General features: G+C 50.7%; 1 protein-coding gene across 1 annotated transcript; it reads right to left on the bottom strand.

Annotated features, from left to right (window-relative positions):
• Positions 1 to 23,271: 23,271 nt before the first annotated feature.
• exosc4 (exosome component 4) lies at positions 23,272 to 23,984 on the bottom strand. Its single transcript, XM_038793438.1, is given in 3 exon segments — positions 23,272 to 23,321; positions 23,324 to 23,496; positions 23,498 to 23,984. Coding segments are annotated over 3 exon segments (708 nt in total). The 5' UTR covers positions 23,983 to 23,984.
• Between the last annotated feature and the right edge of the window lie 1,341 nt (positions 23,985 to 25,325).

Here is a 25,325-nt window from a genome sequence, read left to right on the forward strand (position 1 = left end):
ACGCAGGCATGCTGCGGGGTCTGCGGGATTGTGAGTCTGTGAGTCGGGCCTGCGATTTTGGAACTTTGACTTGGGCCAAGCAGACTTTGGCAAAATGTCCTTTCTTGCCGCAGTCACTGCAGGTTGTGTTCCGAGCCGGGCAACGCTGCCTGGGGCGCTGGTTCTGACCGCAGAAATAGCAAGGCGGCCCCCCGGATTGGGCGGGCAACCGTGCGGCACAGGCCTGGGACACCCTCTGGTCGAGTGATGGCCACGCCTCCGGCGCCCACGAGGAAATCGCATGGTCGGAGGGGAAAGCATTCAGACTCTGGAAGGTTACCTCTAATGAGGTGGATAGTTTTACCGTCTCTTCTAGGTCAAATGCGCCCTTTTCAAGCAGGCGCTGTCTGACATAGTTGGACCAGACTCCAGCCACATAGGTGTCCCGGATGGCGCGTTCCACGTGCTGCGAGGCCGTGACGTCCTTGTCGTTACAGGTCCGAGCGAGTAACCTCAGGTCGCATAGATATTCCTCCAGCGGTTCCCCGGGGCGTTGACGACGTGAGGTGAGGAGATGCCGCGCGAACACTTCGTTCACCTGCCTCACGTAATGTTTTTTCAGGATCGCGACCGCGTCTGCATGTGTGGTCGCATCCTCAATTAGTACAGAGATTCTGTGGCTCACCCTGGAGTGCAGGAGACTCAGCTTGTGTGCCTTGGTGACGGCGGGCAAGGAGGAGGCGGCGAGGTAGGCCTCAAAGCAGCGGAGCCAATGTGAGAAGATTCCTTTGGCTTCAGCTGCCTGTGGGTTGAGTTCCAGTCGATCAGGTTTGAGGACGGCTTCCATTGCGATATCTCAGCTTATTAAATTGATGCGACCATCAATTCGCACGAGACGATTAGTAGAAGTGAACAGTGGTTTTAATAAGCTAGATTTGTGCCTGCCTGCGACTGCTCTATACTGAGTACCGCCTACAGGCTGCAGGTTTATATACCACACCCGAGGGGGCGGAGCCACAGGCAGAGCCCACAGGGGCATCAACATAATACAATACAATACAGTGGTGAATTGCAGTAGCAATACGTTCACCACAGGTGAGAAAGGACAACCATTCGGGAAGAGAATAAAGTTGCTGAGGAGCACATTTTCCCAGCAAAAAACAACCTGAAAGTCACCTTCAGCCATTAGTAGCCCTTTCCCCATCCAACGCACAATGCCATGTAACCCACCCCCTCCCACCTGAAAGCAAAGAAAAAGACAGAGAGGAAAAAAGGGTGAATGGAGATAGGCAAAGCAGTAACATCAGAGACAGATAAGACATCAATAATGTTCTCTGCTGCACTGTATTATGGGATTATTTAAGAATCTTGCAAAGTTTAATAATTGCTTACTATTGTTGTGAACACTCCCAGGTGAGGTTCCCCAAATTTGTTAACTCAAGCGAGATCCCTCAATGTGTTACCGACAGATTGCGATACCCCAGTTGTTATGCCCCAGGTGAGGAGGGATGAATTGGCTCCTTTTAGTTACCTAACGCCCTCTGCTGGTCACAACAAGATTAATAAAAAAGGAATCACTTCCATCACGGATCCCTTTTCCCAGACCCATTGGGCGAAATTCTCCGACCCCCACGACGGGTCGGAGAATAGCGGGAGGGCCTTCCCGACATTTTTCCCGCCCCCCCCCTATTCTCCCCCCCCCCCCCCCCCCGCCCAACTCCCGACACGAATCGCTGCCGCCGTTTTTTTACGGCCGGCAGCGATTCACAGCTGTTCGATGGGCCGAAGTCCCAGCCCTTTACGCTGTTTTTACGAACGGCAAACAGACCTGGTCTGGCCGTTCGTAAAAACGGCGGGAACAACTCGCTTTTTATAACCATGGCACCGATTGGCACGGCAGTACCACAGCCGTGCCAAGGGTGCCATGGGCCCGCGATCGGTGGGTACCGATCGCGGGCAGCGGGCCCGATGCCCGCGCACTATTTCTCCTTCCGCCGCCCCGCAGTATCCATTCGCGGGGCGGCTGAGGGGCATCCCGGCCCGCGCATGCGCGGGTTTCGCGCAAATACGCAATGATGTCATCTGCGCATGCGCGGGTTGGAGTCTTCCAATCCACGCATGCGCGGCTGACATCATATGACGCGTCAGCCGGCGCTAACTCCGGCAAGCGGGCTTAACGAAATTCGTTAAGCCCGTGATGCCGGAGCTTGCGGCGTCGGGCTGCTAGCCCCGACCGGGGACCAGAATCGGTTCCCGGTCGGGAAGGGGCATGCTGGCGTCAAACCCACCCGGGTTTGACGCCAGCCTTACGATTTCTCCCGTTTTGGGAGAATCGCGCCCAATATTTATGTTTTAAAAGGAACCAATTTAACCAGACTTTCTTGAGTTAATGATGGAGTGTTTATTAACTACTAAAGGCAAGAAAATGGTAAAATACATTGAAAAAAATAATTTATAGGATGTCGTCATCGCTGGTTAGGCCAGCATTTAGTGCCCATCCCTAGTTGCCCTTCAGAAGGTGGTGGTGAGTTGCCTTCTTGAACCATTGCAGTCCCTCAGGTGTAGATACACCCACAGTGATATTAGGGAGGGAGTTCCAGGATTTTGTCCCAGTGACAGTGAAGGAACGGCGATATGTTTCCAAGTCAGGAGGTGCTGAGTGGCTTGGAGGGTTCACCAGGTGGTGGGGTTCCCAGAAACTGCTGCTCTTGTCCTTCTAGATGGTATTGATCATGGGTTTGGAAGGTGCCGTCTAAGGAACCTTGGCGAGTTACTGCAATGCATCTTGTAGATGGTATACACGGCTGCCACTGTTCACCGATGTTGAAGAGTTTGGATGTTTGTTCAAGGGGAAGCAATCAAGCGGGCTGCTTTGTCCTGGATGGTGTCGAGCCTCTTGAGTATTGTTGGAGCTCTAGGCATGTGGAGAGTGTCATAATAGATATATATAATGTATGTATATAATGGAGTGCAGAGAGGCAGTGATTGACACACAGGATGACCAGTAAGCACACAGAACAGAGCAGCCAATTACCAACAGGACACTATCATTATAAAGCCAGAGGGCACTAGGTTTCCCGCTCTCTCTGGACCCAGCCACCGAGACAGTCAGAGTTCTTGAGATAGCCAGTGCAAACACATGCGGTAGCTAGTAAGTCTGGTCAGGCTAGTACTAGGTCTCCAGTCAAGTCAGCATAGTGTCAACCCACAGTTGAACATGTATAATAGTTAAGGCGATAAATAAAATCGTGTTAGAGGTCTGTCTTTCGCTACACTGCATCAAGTGCAGTCCACATCGACCCAGCCTGCCCAACACATCATGGTACCAGTGAGTGATGCTGAAATTTGATGGACCTACCTTAAGTGAATCAGCGTTGACCAGCAAACGGCCATCTGGTGACATGGAAAACGTCCGCCCTCCTCCGCATCGCCGGCAACCTCGGTGCAAATTGGAAGATCTTCAAACAGAAGTTCCAACTCTATCTCAAAGCCACCGACCTCGAGGCCGCATCGGACGCCAGGAAGATCACACTATTCCTCTCCACAGCCGGGGACCATGCCATCCACATCTACAACTCCCTTACATTCGCTGAAGGCGAAGACAAGACGAAATTTAAAACAGTCCTGCTGATGTTCGACAGCCACTGCGACATTGAGGTGAATGAGAGCTTTGAACGGTACGTTTTCCAGCAGAGGCTTCAGGGTAAGGATGAACCTTTTCAGTCCTTTTTGACCCATCTCCGCATCCTCGCACAGTCATGTAACTATGACTCGACAACTGATTCCATTATCCGGGATTAGATCGTTTTCGGGGTCCACTCCAATTCCCTTCACCAGCAGCTCCTGAAAGTCAAGCAGCTCACCCTCACCATCGCTATCGAAACGTGCATTCTCCACGAACATGCTAACAATCGGTAGTCCCACATCAGGGCGGCAGAAACTGCAAAGCTATCCTCCCACGAGGCGGAACGGGTGCAGGCTATCACAAAAATGCAGGGCCTAAGTATCGACAAGAGTGGCCATTTTGCGCGCTTTTCCCGGGCGCCTGCGCATGCGCGCCACGACCGAGGGGACAGCGAGACAGACAACCAGACTGCGCAGGTGCGTACGTCATTCGACCACACTGCACATGCGTGATGGTGCATGGAACGCGCTGACGTTGGCGTCATGCGTGTCCGAATTGTGGCTCCGTCCATTTAAATCAGCAATGTCCGGCAAAATCACGACGGTGTCTACAGTGTGGCAAGTTTGGCCACAACGCAGTCCTCCGCAGATCTGCTCCATTGCCCAGCAACCAGCGATCCCAGCCACTGCGCAGAAGCGTCCGTTCAATACAGCAGGGCATGCCAGACTCCGACACTGACAGCCCAACAGATCCTGATGCTGAGTGCCTTAAATCCCCATACCGGGTGGGCTTCATTACGAAGCATGCGCTGCCTTTCTCCAAGATACTGAAGCACCTCCCGATCCTCAGCGTGGATCCCGACGACGAGTGGTCTGCTGTCCTCACAGTCAACAAGGCTCGCATCCAGTTCAAACTGGACACCGGCGCATTGGCGAACCTCATCTCGAAATCCGATTTCGACACCATCCACATCAGACTAAGTATTCTTCCACCGATGAACCAGCAATCCTGCCGACCCCTGTGACCACCGCATTGGCGGCGGTCCCGCCTATCCAAGTGCAGGCAGCCCCTGATCCACCCTTGCTGCGATCAACCAGAATTTGTCGCCCGCCACAAAGACTAAATTTATAGACTGAACTTTTGTACATCTTGTTGCCTCATCGTTTTGACCTCTGTAAATATCGTTTTACCGTTTCATCTGCCCTATATCTGCACTAGCGACACCTTCCTATGCATATAAGTTCATTTTAGCATATTCTGTATATAGTCACGCACATATACACATCCACATGCACACGCACCTTAATATTTATTATCTAAAAAAAAGGGGGTAGATGTCATAATATACATCTTTGTATATAAGGGAATGCAGGCAGGCAGTGATTGACACACAGGATGACCAGTAAGCACACAGAACAGAGCAGCCAATCACCAGACGGGACACTACCACGAGAAGCCTGAGGGCACTAGGTTTCCCGCTCTCGCAGGACCCAGCCACCGAAACAGTCGTAGTTCGTGAGCTAGGCAGTCCAAAAACCATGCGGTAGCTAGTAAGTCTGGTCAGGCTAGTACTAGGTCTCCAGTCAAGTCAGCATAGTGTCAACCCACAGTTGAACATGTATAATAGTAAAGATGTTAAATAAAATCGTGTTGCATCTTATCAAGTGTTGGAGATCTGTCTCTCGCTACACTGCATCAAATGCAGTCCACATAGACCCAGCCTGCCCAACACATCAGACAGTATTCCATTACATACCTGACTTGAGCCTTGTAGATGGTGGATAGGCTTTGGTGAGTCAAGAAGTGAGTGACTCACCACGGAATTCCTAGCCTCTGACCTGCTCTTGAAGTTTATTGCAAAGCAATTATATTTGCAATATACATCAGATCCCAGCCGGGTCTGCTCTGTCGGTTCCATACCTGGCCGACTTTATATAGAACTCAATCATGAATGCCCTTGGTCTCCCCGCCCCCTTAGCAGGGGAGCTTGTATTCGGCGAGACTGATTGCACCAACCCTGTGGATCTTGCGTGGGTTATAGCATCTCTCCCCACCAACGTCTGAAGACTCTTCCGATGACTGCGAAGTAGGTGGGCGGCAGACATTCTTCACCCGTGGCTGTGCTTCCTGCACTTGCAGAGCTGGATCAGGCGGTATATATCTGGGTGGCAAACGCCACTTTCGATCGGAGTGCCATGTGGAGATATTGTCTGAGGCTGCTGCACTGCTTGCTCCCCTTCAGAGACTTCCGACGCTTGGATCTCCACATCGGCATCCGTATCAACAAGCTCTCTCATTTCTGCATCTTGACCCTCTTGGGAAAATGCTCTGGCCTTGACTGGCAATGGATGTGGTCTGATTGTAACTTTCCTCTCCCGAGGAATTTCTCGTATGCCTGGTCTCCTGGACCGTATATGATCGATGTGATTTTTCATGACATGACTCTGTGCCTGACCTTGATATGATACCGGCCCTGTCTGGTGGACGATTGTCCTGAGATCCACTGACGCCATCTGCAAAGTTGCATACATAGACTGCGCCAACAGGTACAAATAGTGTGGGCAGTTTTCATCTAATTGGGCAATGTCCTTGCTGCTCATGGCTGTGGCAAACATTCCCGCCAATATCAGGGAAAGGAAGATTAAGCCGGGTTCAAAGCCTCCGGCCAATTCGCAATTCAGTCAATGCCACTCTGGTCGCAGAATGTGGCGTGGTTTTATAGCAGAAGAAGAATCTGGCTAGTCTCATGTGAATTGACCCCAAAGTCTGCTTTTTCAGCCCTCGTTTGAATGTCTGTACCGCCCTTTCTATCAGCCGGTTGTAAGCCAGGTGATATGGAGCCATAGGTACCCTATTTAACATAGAACAGTACAGCACAGAACAGGCCCTTCGGCCCTCGATGTTGTGCCGAGCAATGATCACCCTACTCAAACCCACGTATCCACCCTATACCCGTAACCCAACAACCTCCCCTTACTTATTTTGGACACTACGGGCAATTTTAACGTGTCCAATCCACCTAACCTGCACATCTTTGGACTGTGGGAGGAAACCAGAGCACCCGGAGGAAACCCACGCACACACGGGGAGGACGTGCAGACTCCACACAGACAATGACCCAGCCGGGAATCGAACCTGGGACCCTGGAGCTGTGAAGCATTTATGCTAACCACCATGCTACCGTGCTGCCCCTACTACCGTGCTGCCCCAGGCATGCCTATTTGCTGCCTATTTGCCTTCATCAATCCCGTGAATTCCTCACTGATGAAGGACGTTCGTTGTCAGGGATATCGTATGAACTGAAAGGCAGGTGTAATTTCCCAATGGTCGCCGTTGAAGTGGCTAACGACATTTTATGGACCTCAAACCATTATCATCTATCATGAGAAAGAATATCGAGCCTTAAAAGGGGCTGGCAAAGTCAGCATGTAACTGCACCCACGGTCCATTCCCATGGGTGAAGGGATGCGGCTGGCGGGCGCTTCTGTTGTTACTGACAAATGCAACACTGCTGGGCCACCCGTTCTATATCAGCATCCAGGTCTGACCACCAAACATAGCTGCGGGCGAGCATTTTCATTTTGGACAGCCCCGGGTGTCCATTAGGCAGGTCCCTCAAGATCAAATCTTGGCCCTTCCCCGGGACGACATGCGTCCCCCACAAAAGGATACCGCCTTCTACAGTAATCTCAGACATTTATGTCGTTTGGCAAGCTTCTATGCTGATGAACTTTCAAAAGGGCTGAGTTAGTTTGTGTTCATTTACGGATTTGGGATGCCATAACAGGCAACAAGTCCATAAAATTGAGCATGGCCACTATCACGTGAGGATTGGGAGGAGAAGGACGTCATGGCGACAAAGGCAGTCGGATTAACGCATCCGCGTTCGCGATCTGGGTACCCGGATGATGCTCAAATGGGCATTCACATGCAGCCAACAGGAGGTCCCAATGCTGTATCCTGGTGGAGGCAATGGGGAAAATCGCTTCATCTTCTTTAAAAAGACCCAGCAATGGCTTGCGGTCCATGATGAACGGGAATTGTCGACCAGACACATTATGATGGGATTTCTTCACGACGAATGACAACTGCCAGCCCCTCATTCTCAATTTGCGCATAATTACACTCAGCCACGGCCTGCGTCTGGGAGGTGAAAGCGATCGGCCTCTCCCTGCCATCTTCTATGCAGCGTGATCAAATGTCGGCAATGCCGTACAGTGACGCATCGCATGTTACTATTAGTTGCTTGGCAGGATCATGATGTGCTAACAAGCCTGAGGAAGTTAATTGTTTTTTTTACCTGTGTGAAAGCCTCATTCTGTTGCTTTTTCTTTGCCATTCTTGATTCTTTTTTAAGTGGAGGCATAGGAGGGCTAACATGGTCACGAGGCTGGAGATGAACTTTCCGTAATCCCAAGAAAGACCACAATTCCATGGTATTTTCAGGTGTAGGAGCTTGCTGAATTGCAAGTACTTTGGGGCACAGCAATGCACTTCAGCTGCATATACCCCTCCTCTGGCTGGTCCAGGTGAAAGGGCGAGTTGGTGGTTGGCACCTGTCTCTACCAGGGCACTGCGGTTGCTGGCTGACTTGTGCCTTGCACTCTCTGTGGCTCTTGATTCCACATGCCCCACAATGCCTGGACTCTCCCCCTACAGACTCCAAGGAGGTATCCCATCGGGATGATTCAGTCCTTGACCAACAGACCTGGCCATGACCGTACTCGATCCAGGACCGGGTTTCAGTCTTGTGGAGGGGCACTTGCCGGGAGGGGGCGCATCCTAGTGTGTTTACCCCCATCCTCTAGATATCTTATGCTCCCCCATCAGCATTTCCATGGGAAAGCAAAATTTGAATGGCCTGCTGCAGATCTAGGACGGTTCAGCTAGCAGCTTCCATGTTATTTACCCCGCAGACCAAGTGGTCGCACAGCATTTCTGAAAGAGTAGTTCCGCATTCACAACATTCAGCTACTTTTTGTAGCCTCATCAGAAACTCGGGTTTGGACTCTCATGGGGTCCTCTCTGGGATTCCCCAGGTCCAGGGGGTGATCGAAAGGACGCATGTCCCCCTGTGAGCACCGGCGCATTGGGGATGGTCTTCATGAACCAAAAGGGGTTCCATTCCATGAACATGCTGTTGGTATGTGACCACGAGATTCAAGTCATGCATGTCTGCACCCGATACCTGGGCAGTGTGCACGACCCCTTCATTCTGGCACACTCAAGGATTCCCGATACCTTTGAGGCGCACACCATGGTGAGGGGTTGGCTCCTGGGCGACAGGGGTTAACTGCAGTAATAGCTGATGAAGCCACAGACCAACGCGAACACTCGCTATGATAACGCCCATGCAACAATCAGGGGCATGAACCAGCGTTGCATCGGCGTGCTTAAGATGCAGTTCAGGTACCTGGACCGCTCTAGAAGGGCCCTCCAGTATAGCACTGGGAGAGTCTTCCATATCGTGGTGGCCTGCTGGGCTTCCACAACATCGCCCAGCAGAGGGGCGATGTGCTGGAGGAGGAGAACGAATGGCAGACATCAACCAATGAGGAGATGCAGAGGATGGCCAAGATGGGCAGGGCATGGGACCCTGGCAGCCACAGGAAGCCGCACAATGTGTGTACCTGGGATGCCGTGCATGATACAATCTAATCACTTCCAGGTTCACCGACCAGGGGGCCTGTCCACCAGCAGCACTACTCTACCATCGCACATCCTCCCCCCTTCCAAACACATCCTCCCCTGTACACCCTCCCTGCATGCCCCTCCTCCCCGCCCCCACCATCATCACTGCACCTGTCCAATCTCCCTGTGCTTAAGACCACCCCACATCTATAAAAGCAAATTACTGCGGATGCTGGAATTTGGGGCGGCAATCCCGCCCCCGCTGTGTCCCAAATTCCCCACCCCCCGAGATTCAGCGGGGGTGGGAATCACGCCACGCCGGTCAGCGGGCCCCCTGCGGTGATTCTCCGGCCCGCGATGGGCCGAAGTCCCGCCGCTGTCAGGCCTTTCCCACCAGTGGAAATCAAACACCTCGGGATTGGCGGCGCGGGAGGGCTCTGGGGTCCTGGGGGGGGGGGGGGGGGCATGGGGCAATCTGACCCCAGGAGGTGCCCCCACGGTGGCCTGGTCCGCGACCGGGTCCCACCGATTGGCGGGCGGGCGGGCCTGTGCCATGAGGACACTCTTTTTCTTCCGCCCCTCCATGGCCTTCACCATGGCGGGGTCGGAAGGGACCCCCTTCCTTGCGCATGCGCCGGTATGACGCCAGCCAGGGCCGAAAGGCCTTTGCCGACCAGCGGGGCGCCAAAAGCCGTTCCCGCCAGCCGGCGGAGCGGCAATCACTCGGGCGCAGGCCTAGCCCCTCAATGTGAGGGCTTGGCCCCTAAAGGTGTGGAGAATTCCGCACCTTTGGGGAGGCCCGACGCCGGAGTGGATAACGCCACTCCAATACACCGGGATCCCCCGCCCCGCCGGGTAGGGGAGAATCCCGGCCCTGAAACGAAAGAGAAAATGCTGGAAAATCTCAGCAAGTCTGAAAGCATCTGTAGGGAGAGAAAAGAGCTAACGTTTCGAGTCCAATGATTCTTTGTCAAAGCTCTTTTCTCTCCCTACAGATGCTGCCAGACTTGCTGAGATTTTCCAGTATTTTCTCCTTCACCACCCCACATCTGCACCCTCCCCTCCATGCTCCATACCTGCCTCACTACATGTTGCTGGCCCTGGGCTGGCAATATCAGTGGGCCTGGTCCGTGGGATGGAGGATGATGAGAACTGCTGCACGATGAGCTTTGGGACTCTGCATCATTGTACAGAATCTGACTCACGCCCTCGGTAGTGCATTCCACCCGGGTGATCCCTGCATGTGAACCGGCCATTCCATCCCACGGTCCCATCAAGCCATTGTGGTGGCAGAGGGGATGGGCTCTGGAGTGCAGTGGCGGGGGAGGGGGGGGGGGGCAGTGGGGGTAGGGAGTGGGAGGCGGTGGGTCTGGAGACCGCGGCAGTGTGCGGTGGCTGCCCTGGGGGCCCTGGCACATGTCCACCTCTGACGCCTGGGCCCGCCACCAGGCACCCCCTTCTCCCAGCCCAGCCTATTCCTCACATCCTGCAGGCAGAGCACCGAGGCAGGTCAGAACATTAATGTACAGAGGTGTTTATTGTGATATGTACATGTGCTCCAGCCGTCTCATATCCGCTGCAGCCGTGCCAACTTAGTGGTGTCTAGCTTTCTGGCCTTATGGACCCTGACACCCGATCTCGGTGGATCCACAGGTGGTACATCAGGAGTGTAGGCAGCCTGCTGCGAATCCCACCCTGGGACTTGGGTCCCCTTGGACGTTCCCGGCAATCGTTCAGGTATCCTTAGTGGTGTGATGTCACCCTGTTCTGCCTGCTTCCCATCATATGCCCTGGGACAGGAAGGGGGCATCCAGAGGCACTGTGGTGTTCCGGAACCTCTCCTGTGGGAGTCACCAGCATGGGCCCAGCAACCCCTCCTCCCTCGGGGTGCCCAGTGGCCACCAGCCTACTCCTGGGTACGGGGGTGCAGGAGGAGCAAGCTCCGGGGATTCCCCCGCCATCTAGCGCTGCCAGTCCTGGTGGCCCACTCTCATCTCGACCATGGTCTCAATGCTCGCAGTCATGGAGCACAGGGACTGTGCCATGTCCTTCTGGGACTGTGCCATGTCACTCAGTGATTGTGCCAGGTCCCACTGCTATTGGCTCAGGTCAACCAGCACCAGGCCATTGCTGTTGACGCTCGCAGTCATGGCTTGTTGTGACTGGGCCAAGCTGGAGTGCCACAGCAATGTCCAGGTGGCTCTGGTACATGGCTGCCCTGTCCCGTGCCTCAGCCACTGCACCCCAGGCCTTGGACATCTTGATCCATGGCCGATACCGTCGAACCCAAGACCTCCACCACACCTCATCATCCTCCATCGTACGGTGTTGGCCTGGGTGGCATGCATTGATGGCACCAACTCCTGCCCATGCAGGCGGTTGGAATCCTCCAACTGCACCTGCAGGCACTGGATTGTTGCGGACAATCCCTCATGTAGTTCCTGGCTCATTTCCTGCAACTCCAGCATTGATGCAGCCACCGTTTCCAGAGGCCCAGGACCCATCTGGACGGCAGCTGGTCCCTGGGGTTGGGCCGCCCTCCGACCGTCCGCCCCCCCCAGGGGTTCCCATCTCCACCTGATGTATCGCAGCATGTGTGAGATGTGCACCAAGTAGTGGCCTAGGTACCGCTTCACTAACACGCCCAATTGAGATGTTGTCACTGGACATGTCCTCCGGATGTCATGGGGCTGCAGCTGGGGGCTTGTGACGGCAGCAGATCTCGCCTCGTCGATGGATGAGCCTTGGGGTTGGGGCCAAGGCCAGTGGATGGCTTGCCTCATCACCAGGTGATCCTGCAAGACATAAAACAAGATGCATGGTTCCATCGCTGGTGGGAGAGTGGTGATGGGGACTGTGGGTGGTCTGCTGACGGGTGCGGTTCAATCGCTCTCTGTGGGGGTGCAGGGTTGGGGGCACTATGGGTGTGTGGGATGGGAACTGCTGCCAATGACACAATGGTTGTGGCCCACCCTGCCTTTCTGGGGGATTGTCCACCCGCACCCAGCGCAGTCTACCAGTCTGTCTGGTGGGGGTCAGTCCTGGGGATGGGGCCTATGGCGTTCACGGCGTTTGCCACCGGCACCCAGGCCCGGTTGACATCTATGGCTGACAGCTGATTCCCCACACCAGGGAACAAAGTGGCCTGCCTCTCCCATGGTATTCAGCATATCTCAAGCTCCGCATCAGCAAAACGGGGTGCCACTCTTCGGGGTGCCATCTTATTGGCTAGAATGAGTGTGTGTATGGAGTGGAGTGCTTATATGTGGCTGCAGCTTGTCAGCCTCTCGAGTGCCGATCCTGACCTCAGCGAATCAGATACCATCATGCATTGGAATTGCACCAGTTCCATATGGCCCTGGTGCTCGCCCAATAACGGGACCTGAATTGCTCTGGGACCGGAATGCTTTTGTCAATGCAGAACACTCTTAATTGAGTCCCAGCATCAGCACAGTCTCTCAAACAGAGAATGTTGCTGCTTATCTTTACTGTTAATGGTGTGGGTAATATCTAAAGATCTGAAAAGAATCCAAATCCAATTTGCACAGGAACCTCCATAATCTGCACTCCAATGATCTATTTTCCCAATTATGCACTAATATTTTTGCATGAGCTGATATCTTATTGTACAATCTAATAGTACAAGTCTACTCCAGGCTGGTATATGTTAACCTCTTAAACAAAGAAAAAATGCATTCCATGAATGTGTTGTATTTTACTTGCCTTTGTTCCTGTGATTTGGGTATAGTTGAACTATACATTGATTATCTGTTAAATGCCATTCTTTAATTGGCCAGTTGAGAGGTGGGGTTGAGGGGTTGAGAGAGGCTGTCCCTCTATTAACACTTCATTCAATCTGGGCCAAAACGGATCAATTAATAACAATCCAAATGTAATTCCTAACTTGGTTCTTCACTTTGAAATAATGATACTGCAGTAAGCAGGTTGACCAGTTTTCAAATTTATACCTCTCCCTTTCTAACACCAGCTACATGGGAACGGATTGCATTACAGTAAGTGGTGGATCTGCACCATTTTGCGTTTGAATTTGAGGGTTTCATTTTGCAGAACTATCTGCTGGCCAGACATCCAATTTTCATGGTGGTCTATTGAGTTATGCATCTACATTACTTGGTGGTCTACCAGTAATGTGTATACTCTGTTCTGTTGTGGTTTACTGCTGATTTGTGTCTTACTCTCCGGTGGTATTATGTAGGCATACATCCTATTCACTGGTGGTCCAATAGTCGTGCAGTCCTATCCTTTGGTGGTCTAATAGCAGAATATATCCGTTCTTAATCAGTTTTGGGATGCATGAAAAGTAACAAAGTTAACAAAACGGGCCATTAAAGTCTGTGAAATAGTAAATGTCTATTAACATTTGATTAACTTTATTATGGAAATTCATCTGCCAGTTTCACTTTGACTGATTTATGGCATTAAAAAGTTGAAGTGAATGAGTTAGCTTTTCCATCCCCTCATTCGCATAACCAACAATGATACATGTTCTTTTAAAATATTGTCAATAAAGAATTAGGACTCAAGGGATATTATCGCATACCAGAGGTCTACTCCAAACAAGACACTATAAACTCCTGACCTTCTAATTTGATCCTTCGGAATGGTGCTGTAGTGGATCTCCTCCTGCTGATTTTTCCTTTCTCACATAAGGTAACCCGATCTCAATACTTCTATAACTGAGATTTGGAATTTAGTATTCCACTACTGAAGGGTAAAAACCTGACTCCTGTCACTTTGTATGCACAAGGCATTCATGCTGTAATGCGATGCAATCAAAATATTCTACAGGTTGTAAATTGATATTAAAATGAATTTAATGTTTTCCTTTAAACTAATTTTTACAGATACAATCAAACATGACAAACCAGGTTAAAGTTGATTATTCATGAAGAAAATTAAGTTATTTCCTAAACACTGCCAACACAGAATTGTGAAACAAAGCAGCTTTTTAAAAAAAATATTTCTTTATTCTCCAGCTTTTTCACATTTTCTCCCAAATTTACGCCCACCAACAATAAGCAATAATCAGTAACAAATATGTCAATCCCCATATCAATAACAACGATCCCATCATCCCACCAAACCCCAAACATTTGCCCGCATGTCACATAAACAAATGACAAAAAGGAATCAGGAATCACCCATAGCCACTATTAACACACACCGCCCCCCTCCCCCCAAGCCTCCCACCCACCCCCCGCAACTAATGTTCGATGTAATCCAGTTCTTGAAAGTGCATAATGAATAATGCCCATGACTTGTAGAACCCCTCCATCCTTCCCCTCAGTTCAAACTCAACCTTCTCAAGAGTCAAGAATTCCAACAGGCCCCCCCGCCACGCCAGGGCACAGGGTGGAGAGGTTGCTCTCCAACCCATCAGGATCCACCTTTGGGCGATCAACAAGGTGAAGGCTACAACATCTGCCTCCGCACGTGTTTCCAACCCTGGCTGGTCCGACACCCCGAATATGGCCTCCCGGGGGCCCGGGTCCAGTTTCACGTGCACCACTTTAGAAATTACCCTAAAAACCTCTTTCCAGTAATCCTCTAGCTTTGGACAGGACCAAAACATATGAACGTGATTAGCGCCCCCCCCCCCCCCCCCCCCCAAAAGTTTACACACATCTTCTACTCCTTCAAAGAATCGGCTCATCCTCGCCCTCGTGAGGTGTGCTCTGTATACCACCTTCAGTTGTATTAGCCCCAACCTCGCGCATGAGGTGGAATTCACTCTCCGCAGCACCTCACACCAGAACCCCTCCTCCATATCCCAACTCTTCCTCCCACTTTGCTTTGATCCCTTCCAGTGGTGCCTTTCCCTCTTCCAAAATAGCTCTGTAAACCGCCGACAGTACCCCCTTCTCCAGTCCCCCTGTCGTCAGCACCTCCTCCAGCCATGTGGAGGCCGGCTCCTCCGGGAAGTTCTGTATCTCCTTTCCGGCAAAATTTCGAACCTGCATGTATCTAAACATTTCCCCCTGCTCCAGCCCATACTTTGCTTCCAGCTCCTTCAATCCTGCAAACCAACCCCTAAGAAACAAATCTTTTAGTGTTTTAATCCCCTTTTCCTCCCATTTCCAAAAATTACCATCCCACCTCCCTGGTTCAAATCTGTGGTTCCCCCGAATCGGCATTTCCTTTGACCCTGCCCCCAACCCGAAGTGTTGGTGAAACTGCCTCCAAATTCGCAATGAAGCTATTATTACCGGACTCCCTGAGTATTTCCCTGGGGCTATCGGGAGCGGTGCTGTTGCTAGTGCTTTCAATCCCGACCCCCTGCACAAACTCTCCTCCATTCTGACCCACTGGGAATCAACCCCTCTTACCCAGCTCCGCACCTTCTCCACATTCACCGCCCAGTAGTAATACATCAGGTTCGGAAGACCCAAACCCCCTGCCTGCCTTCCCCTCTGTAGCAGCACGTTTCTAACTCTGGCCTACCCTCCCCATATGAACGAGATAATCCTTCCCTCAATCTCTCTGAAAAAAGCCTTTGGCAGGAAAATCGGCAGGCATTGAAAAATAAACAGAAATCGCAGCAACACGTTCATTTTAACCGCCTGTATCCGACCCGCCAGTGACAGAGGGAGACCATCCCACCTTGCCAGATCAGCTTTCACTCTCCCCACCAAACTAGAAATGTTGTACCTGCGGAGCCCCCCCCCCCACTCCCGGGCAACCTGCTCCCCCAGGTACCTAAAGTGAGTCCCTGCCCTACGGAATGACAGCCCCCCCCCCCCCCCCACCCATCCCGCCACCCCTGCCCCCACCCCCGGCTGAGACACCACAAAATACTCACTCTTGTCTAGATTTAGTTTGTACCACAAGAAAGACCCAAAACTCAAAGCAGCTCCAATACTCCCCTATCGACACACTCGGTTCCGACACGCATAACAGCAAGTCATCGGCATACAAGGACATCCTATGCTCTATTACCCCCCGCACTGTTCCTTTCCATACTCCTAAACTTCCTAATGCGATGGCCAATGGCTCAATCACGAGTTCAAACAGCAGGGGGGGACATAGGACATCCCTGCCTAGTCCCACGGTGGAGAGAAAAGTATCTCGAGCTGATGTTGTTTTTGCAGACACTCGCCCTCAGCTCCTTATATAGTGGTTTTACCCAGTTCACAAATCTTGGTCCAATCCCAAACCGCTCCAGAACTGCCGTCAAGTACCGTCATTCTACCCGGTCGAACGCCTTCTCAGCGTCCAATGCCACAACCACCTCTGTTTCCTTCCCTCTGCCGGTGCCATAACGACGTTCAATACCCTTCTAATGTTTGAAAAGAGCTGCCTCCCTCTCACGAACTCTGTCTAATCTTCACCTATCACCTTCAGGAGGCACTCCTCCAGCCTACCCGCCAACAAAACAGCTTTAAATGATTGACATTGGTAAGTATACGTAAAGACATTAAAAAAAGAACAAGTGGCTTTCAGAGCACAACAGGGTCTTTTGCGAACAACAGATAAAAGATGACCATTGTACTAAAAGTGAAATACTACAGGAATACTCAAATCACTTCAACAGATCCTCCGAGACTTCATTAAACAATAATGGCAACTGACATGCACTGGGATTAGAGAGCTGAAGCTTAATAAAAGGACTAATTCTAAAGCCAACTTTCTCTTTGAACGGTATTACATAAAATCAATTTTAATATATTATGCAGATCGTCAGTGTGGTGTTATAAAGCACTAATCCTTGATCCTGAGCTGCTTTCATACACTTCTGAGTGGCCAGCTTAAGAGCAGCATTAACAGCGGTGAGGGAGCAGATTTACAAATTGTTTCCAATCGTCAGGAATATTTAGGCACAGGAACACTAAAGACGAGAAAAATAACATTTGAGAATGGCCTAAAACTGTAGTTGTGATTTGGAAACATGGGCAGGAATTCTCTGGTTGTTGTGATTCACATTTTCCGCCAGCAGCGTACCCACGCCGGTGGGGGTTCCCGGCGACGTCGGGTGGTTAGAAAGGGAATTCCCATTGACAAGCAATGGGAAGGTAGAATCCCGCCGCCAGCGAACGGTATGCCACCAGGAAATATGCGGCTGGGGAACTGGGGAATCCAGCCCATTGTGTTTGTGTTTGATGATATCAATGACGACTATTCGTATTCTGGTGTAATGTTTGAAAACAGAATGCCTGAAGAAATATTGCTGTCAATATGAGAATTATTCTATTAGCGTGACAATAGATTTAAAACTTTCAATACATTATTCCAAAATAAAGAGGATTTCCTCAATGGCTCAAGTGATAAAAATAGCCCAACACAAGGAGCTGTCAGCAAATACAATCACTGAGGATAGAGGTAATGTTGGAGTTTACCCTGGTAAAATTATAAGGTTTAAAAAGGCCTATGGAAGCATCCTACTTCCTAAAGACTTACAGTTCACCTGACGGCCAGATAATGTCATCAAGAATCGATGATCATAAGTCTTGGAGTATTTGCATTGTCTATTTAATGGCACAACTGTTCAATATGATGAGAAGACTTGTGCTAGCCAACTCATGTTTGAGATGTCTGGATTTAATATTACATATTAGTCATGTTCCTCATCAATTGCCTAGTACAGGGGCTGGATTCTCCTCCGGTGGGATGCTCCGTTTTGCCGGCAGCCTGCGGGTTTCCCAACAGCATGGGGCTGGCCCACAATGGGAAACCCCATTGACTAGCTGGCGTAACGGAGCATCCCGCCAGTGGGGTGAAACAGAAATGTGGCTCGGCGGGGCGGAGAATCCAGCCCCTGGTCTTCCAGAGGGGATCTTTGGCAAAGAGCCATGCCTGTCAGGATGCCGACTCTTCTTCTAAGTTGCGGAGCGATAAATTGTTGTGGCCTTGCCCTTTAATAGAATCATAGAACTTTACAGCATAGAAGGAGGCCAGTTGACCCATCACTTAATAATAATAATAATAATCTTTATTGTCACAAGTAGGCTTACATTAACACTGCAATGAAGTTACTGTGAAAAGCCCCTAGTCGCCACATTCCAGCACCTGTTCGGGTACACAGAGGGAGAATTAAGAATGTCCAAATTACCTAACGGCACGTCTTTCGGAACTTGTGGGAGGAAACCGGAGCACACGGAGGAAACCCACGCAGACACGGGGAGAACATGCAGATCCGCACAGACAGTGACCCAAGCTGGGAATCGAACCATTTGTGACAGATTACTGAAAGAGGCGTTCATTTAGTCCTATTTCCCCTGTCTTGTCCCTGAAGTATTGTACATTTTTCTTTTTTAAATATTTCTCCACTTCCCTTTTAAAAGCTGTTATGGATTCTGCATCCAGCAGTGTTTCTGGCAGGAGACTCCATTTCCTAACAATTCTCGATGAAGAAAAATCTCCTAATCTCAATTACTTTAAAATTGAGTATGATAGTTACCGAATTACAAGCCCGTAGAACAAACTTTTTCCAATTTAGCTAATCAAAATCCATCATAACTTTATACATCTTTTTCAGGTGTCACCTTCTGCTGTTTTACTGAAAACAGACCATTTGTCTACTCTCTCTCCATAACAAAAACCTGTTCTCCGTGGTATTATTCTATTGAATGTCACTGGTATCCTCTGAAGGGTCTTAATGCGTGATATTTTCCCGGATATCGGCAGAAGCTGGTAGCGGGTGGGAAAAACTGTGTTGAAGCCATTGGCAGCAAAAGCAGCTTCATCCACCATATCGTTCAGTACTTAGACTCAAAAGTACCAACAGCAATTTTCTTGCTTGAAGATCGGGGTGCCATTTTTAAAGATCACCCCAGCACAATACCTCAACAGGAACCTCCCCCTCCCCCACCCTGCTTCTCCCTCCCACCATGCACCACATGACTCTTTCCCCCTGAGCTCCTCTTGGAGGTCTGCTCACCAGATGCACTCTTCGGAGACCAGTCGGGTTTCACGCTGGACTGCCCTCACGTCGATGTGAATGGATTTCCTTACGGGGGTGGATCGTTCAGGCGTAGGGACCTGATAATTATATGTTAATGTATGGAAATGATGTTCCCAACATACAACGTCAGCAAATGCACTGCATCACTGGCAGTTGAAGGGGGCAATCGCATCATGTGTTTGTGTCAATGCAATTTTCTGCTCCCATCGCCAAATCCACCTAAAAAAATGAAAGTGGAAAATTCCTGCAAATATTTTCCCTACAATCGGTGCCCAGAGCCAGAAACAATGGGCAGAATTTAATTGAGCCCAAAGAATGGGTGTGATGGCATGCATGTTGGGATAATTGGGTGAAAGTACCAGCATTGGATAGCTGGCATCGGGAAAACTTTCCCCAATTAAACGCGGGGCCAGGTGGGCCCAATGTGAGAAGTACATATGTACTTACATATGAACATATGAATTAGAAGCAGGAGTAGGCCACTCAAAAATAACCAGCTAGCACACACACAGTGCCCCTGTAAAATAGCCACTTTTGTTGGTTTTAAACACTTGTTTCGGAGATGTGTGCATTGCTGGCTGGCCCAGCATTTATTGCTCATCGCTAATTGCCCTTGAACTGAGTGGTTTGCTAGGCCATTTCAGAGGGAATTTAGAGTCAAACACATTGCTGTGGGTCTGGAGTCACATGGAGGCAAGACCAGGTAAGGATGGCAGATTTCTTTCCCGAAAGGACATGAACCAAATGTTTTTTACGACAATCAACAATGGTTTCATGATCATAATTAAGCTTTTTCACTCTCGGCTTTTTATTGAATTCAAATTCCATCATTTTCTATGGTGGGATTCAAACACAGGTTGCAAGTATGTTACCCTGGATCTTTGGATTACTAATCCAGTGATAATACCATCTCACTGAATATATCTCAGATCTCTCTCTCTCTGACTGTGGAATTCAGTCCCAGTCAGCAAAAGGATCACAGCTGAAAAGAGAACGGAGATTCTCCACCAAACGACAGAACACCGGAGTCGCAAAACTGACTGTTCATCTACTAAAGGCAATTCTACTGGAATCTAAATTGTAATGGCTGCACACTTCATCAGATACTTCTTGCAAGTCAAGGACTATTCCATATAACTTTTTTATACTTACTTTGAACTCAATTCTCCTTTCTAATCTGAAATGGAAAAATGAAAATCGCTTATTGTCACGAGTAGACTTCAATGAAGTTACTGTGAAAAGCCCCTAGTCGCCACATTCCGGTGCCTGTTTGGGGAGGCTGGTACGGGATTTGAACCGTGCTGCTGGCCTGCCTTGGTCTGATTTAAAAGCCAACGATTTAGCCCAGTGTGCTAAACCAGCCCTGTATATGCATTTTCTTTTACCAGTTTCTTGCCTTTAGTCATACATAAATACATTCTATCTTTACTCAAGAGAGCCTGGTTGAATTGCTTCCTTAAGCCTGGGAAAATGTATCTGTGAAAAGGGATAATTTTCAGATTAAGTCATATTGCTACCAACAGAGGGGTTCAATAAGGACTCAAGCCAGTTCATTACTCCTCACCTGGATTTTGGAACAATTTCAGGGGAAGGTGGTACGCTAGCTGGACGGTAATAAATTGAGGGGTCTCACCCAGGACAACAACTTGGGGAAACCACACATGGGGGTGGTTGTAGCACTCAGCAGAATTGACAGGGGTTCCTTCCATGTCAACTCCAACTGGTGGGTGAGACCCACTTCGGGCCCATTAAACCCTGTCCAAACAGTGTGAAATTAGAGTTGGATTGTAGCACATGAGGAAACGTAGGAAATAATTTTTAAACATTTCACTCCCCGTTTCCAGTTTCCATTCCAATCTCCCTAAATGTGACCGAGTCAATAAATATTTTAAATGACCTCTTTACTTTTGTACTTTATGTCCCTCTTAAAAAACCAGTGACCCTACCTGTAGATTTGAAAACTTATCCTCTGACTTTTAAAGATTGGTCTATCTTAAAGTTTTCCATCTTTCGGTGCAAGGAAGATTTGAGTTGTGACTTACAAACAGGTAATGGCAGCAAAACTCGATGAGCGATGTAGCACTCTCCCTGAACTCTCTCAAGCTGATTCCCAACTCTGCTCTCACTTACAGCTTAATCTGCTGCCTGCGCACCCCCCCCCCCCCACCCCCCCCTCCTCCCCCACAAAGGGTAGAAAAGGAGATGGGAGAGTCCAAAAAAAAGCAGCGCTGGGTGACGCATCAATTGCAAGATGCCACTCCCAACACCAGCAACATCAGGGAAATGGGAGGGTGGGATAGGAAGCCTGCTTTTTTTCCTAATTCAGGATAATCAAACTTGTTAAAAGGCTCAATTAGAGTTTGATGGGGAGAGGAGATATTTAAGCAGGAGTGTTAAAACCTGTTGGTTTCAGAACAGTACACAGTGGGGAACCGGTCCTGGCTGCTCGAGGACATCACCATAAGAGGGTCAGTGGGGAAAGGGGAGACTGTACATCGGTGCTTGGTACTTGGTGTTGCTATCACAAGTGACAGGAAGAGTTGGCATTCGGTCCATTGACGTTAACGGGACTGGCACTCCTCTTGCTGCACATGGGCAGTGCTGCCAAGGACAGTTTGGCAGCATTGTATCCAGAAGGAAGGACCCAAACAGATTTTTTGTCCGGTGGCAATGAGGAGCAACTTCTTTTACTGGCAGACCATAACAATGAGCTTCACAAAGGCTCAGGAGAGGAAGAAAGGGCAGGAAAGTAATGTGGTCCTCGGCACCCTCTATAACATGGCTCTTCAGAGAGGTGTGGACCTTAAAGACAGTGAGGCCCTGGAAGGAGGCAGCACATCAGAGGAGGTGCAGGAGGTAAGAGGGAAGAAAGAATTGGAGGTGGAGGCAGAAGTGAGAGAGATGAGGTGTCCCTGCGGCACGATGAGGTGGTCTTCTCCTACCACCCTGCTGGAAGAGGACATCCCTCCTCCTCTTCATGGCCTCCAGCATTAGATCCAGCTTGTCATTGATGAAGAGAAGGAATGCCCCGGCCCAGATGCCAGATGGCCTCCAGCTCCCCAGTAACATTGAATTTCCCCATGATGCAGTGGAAGTCTTTGGCTAAACATCTCCTGTTTCCAACTTCCATGGCAGAAATTCAGGCCCAAATCCTCAAGCCTTTTCCAGCAAACAGTTCCAGCTTATAGGTATTATCAATAACAGTAAAAATAATAAGAGACAAGACAAAGGTAGGCAAATGAAGTGGGCATACATATCGGCCATGAATTAATTAGTGAAATATGGGCTGGGATTCTCCCCTACCTGGCGGGGCGGGGGGTCCCGGCAGGATGGAGTGGTGTGAACCACTCCGGTGTCGGGCCGCCCCAAAGGTGCAGAAGTCTCCGCACCTTTAGGGGCCAGGCCCTCACCTTGAGGGGCTAGGCCCGCGCCGGAGTGGTTGGCGTTCCGTCGGCTGGCGTGGACGGCCTTTGGCACCACGGCAGTCGGGGCCGAAGGGACTTCACCGGCAAGCATACGTCTGCGCATGCGCCAGAGCGTCAGCGGCTGCTGATGTCATCCCTGCGCATGCGCTGGGGAGGGGGTCACTTCTGCCTCCGCCATGATGAAGACCATGGCGAAGGCAGAAGGTAAAGAGTGCCCCCATGGCACAGGCCCACCCGCCGATTGGTGGGCCCCAATTGCGGGCCAGGCCCCCGGGGCCAATCGCCCCGCGGCCCCCACAGGACCCTGGAGCCCGCCCGCTCAGCGTGCCCCAGCTGGTCAGGTAGGTGGTTTGATCCACGCCGGCTGGAGAGGGATGACAGCTGCGGGACTTCGGCTCATCGTGGGCCGGGGGGGGGGGGGGGGGGGGCACCGACTGGCGCAGCGCGATTCCCGCCCCCGCCGAATCTCTGGTGGCGGAGAATTCGGGACACGGTGGGGGCGGGATTAACGTCAGCCCCCAGCAATTCTCCGACCCGGCAGGGGGGGTGGGGGGGGGTCGGAGAATCCCGCCCATGTTCTTTTTTTAAGAAAGAAAAGTAATAATTTTATTGAGCGGAACTCACACACACCCAAAGGTTCGCACTACAACATGGAGGCACTACAGCATGGAACGGTCCATCTCTACGGTCCATCATTCCCCCACCAGTGTGGTAACTTCCTGCACGTGCTCCCTGACCACGCGTCCAGCACGGCATACACATCCCCGCACGCTTTGGCCACTGCATCTACCACTTTCTCCAGGTGGTCCTCATATAATCTCGAGTTCATTTCCAGCAAGGTGATCTGCTGGGACTTGGGGAGCAGAACCAGTGCCACCTAGTAGCCCCTTGTAGATTCTTCGATGTAGCTGAGATCCAACAAAACACGTGGAGCACGCGCACACATAGTCCCGCATGGGGATCCCGGCGTCGATCACCGCCAGAGTTGCCGCATTAACGCAGGTGCAATAGTTCCCGCCGTCCGCCTGTAGGATCTGAACGTAGATGTCAATCTGGGATCTTGGGTAAAGCTGAGTTAAAATAGCAGCTTCAAATGTCTGTTTCAGATGTAAGGTCAACTCTGAGGATTTGTGATCACCATGAGGCCGCCTCTTACGCTCACCCGTGCTGAAAGTCACCATGTTGTACTGACAATTCACCATCGCCTTGTCGTGTAGGGATTTACTGCGAGCACCACGAAACTCGTGCGTGCAGGCCAGTGCCTTGGTGTTTCCCTGTTCGATATAAGCCGAGCAGTCGGCCTGCGCAAACACCCCCATACGCACCTGGATTTTCCTCAGCTTGGTGGACTTCCGTCCGTCGATCCGGTAACCCTGATCCGCCAGCAGCTCCATCCCCGCCATCTTGTCAGGCACCCCGCCCCAATGAAACATGTTCAAGGGGCTGAATGTATGGACATCCAGTTTGGATGTATTTTATTTCAGTTTTTTAAAAAAGCTTGCCGTCTAATTGTAACAGCATAAATATATTTCTGGAAGTTCTCAGGAGCCCTACTGTCATCCAGAAATAAATAGCATCAAGTCAGTGGCCCAAGATTCTGCTTCAACAATCCAGCAGAGGGCAGCAGAGCAGAGCTTCTGATTGGCTGTTCCGGGGAGATTTGCATACGTGCAGTGCGGTCAGCGTAAGTTGAAGGTGCACCTGCATCAGTGACCCGAGGAGTTCGACGGAAGGCGAGCATCCAGCAGAGGGCAGCAGAGCAGAGCTTCTGATTGGCTGTTCCGGGGAGATTTGCATACGTGCAGTGCGGTCAGCGTAAGTTGAAGGTGCACCTGCATCAGTGACCCGAGGAGTTCGACGGAAGGCGAGCATCCAGCAGAGGGCAGCAGAGCAGAGCTTCTGATTGGCTGTTCCGGGGAGATTTGCATACGTGCAGTGCGGTCAGCGTAAGTTGAAGGTGCACCTGCATCAGTGACCCGAGGAGTTCGACGGAAGGCGAGCATCCAGCAGAGGGCAGCAGAGCAGAGCCTCTGATTGGCTGTTCCGGGGAGATTTGCATACGTGCAGTGCGGTCAGCGTAAGTTGAAGGTGGTTTGTGAAGGGGCTGTTCTCGAGTGACAGCTTTACCCGAAACACTACTTACGTAGTGTCTCCCACCCATCCTCCTCCTCTAACCAAAAAAAAAGCTCTGTCCGTTGGATTGCTAAACTAACAAGTTTTTTATTTTTATTTTTCAGTAGTTGGGAAGTTAGTTCAGTGGGAATGGAGGCTAGGGCAGTTGAATGTTCCTCCTGCAGAATGTGGGAGGAAAGGGTCACCTCTAGTGTCCCTTCTGACTACATCTGCGGGAAGTGCACCCAACTCCAGCTCCTCGAGAGCCACATTAGGGACCTGGAGCTGGAGCTGGATGAACTTCGGATCATTCGGGAGGCGGAGGAGGTTATTGAGAGGAGTTATTGGGAGGTAGTCACACCTCAGGTAAAAGAAGAAAGTAGATGGGTTACCGTCAGGGGAGGGAGAGGGAACCGGCAGGCAGTGCAGGGATCCCCTGTGGTCGTTCCCCTCTATAACAAGTATACCGTTTTGGATACTGTTGCGGGGGACAACTTACCAGGGGTAAGTAATAGGGCGCAGGTCTCTGGCACAGAGTCTGTCCCTGTTGCTCAGAAGGGAAGGGAGGAGAGGAACAGAGCACTTGTCATTGGGGACTCCATAGTTAGAGGAACAGACAGGAGGTTCTGTGGGA

Source organism: Scyliorhinus canicula, chromosome 4 (genome assembly GCF_902713615.1).
Source record: "Scyliorhinus canicula chromosome 4, sScyCan1.1, whole genome shotgun sequence".
Taxonomy (NCBI): domain Eukaryota; kingdom Metazoa; phylum Chordata; class Chondrichthyes; order Carcharhiniformes; family Scyliorhinidae; genus Scyliorhinus; species Scyliorhinus canicula.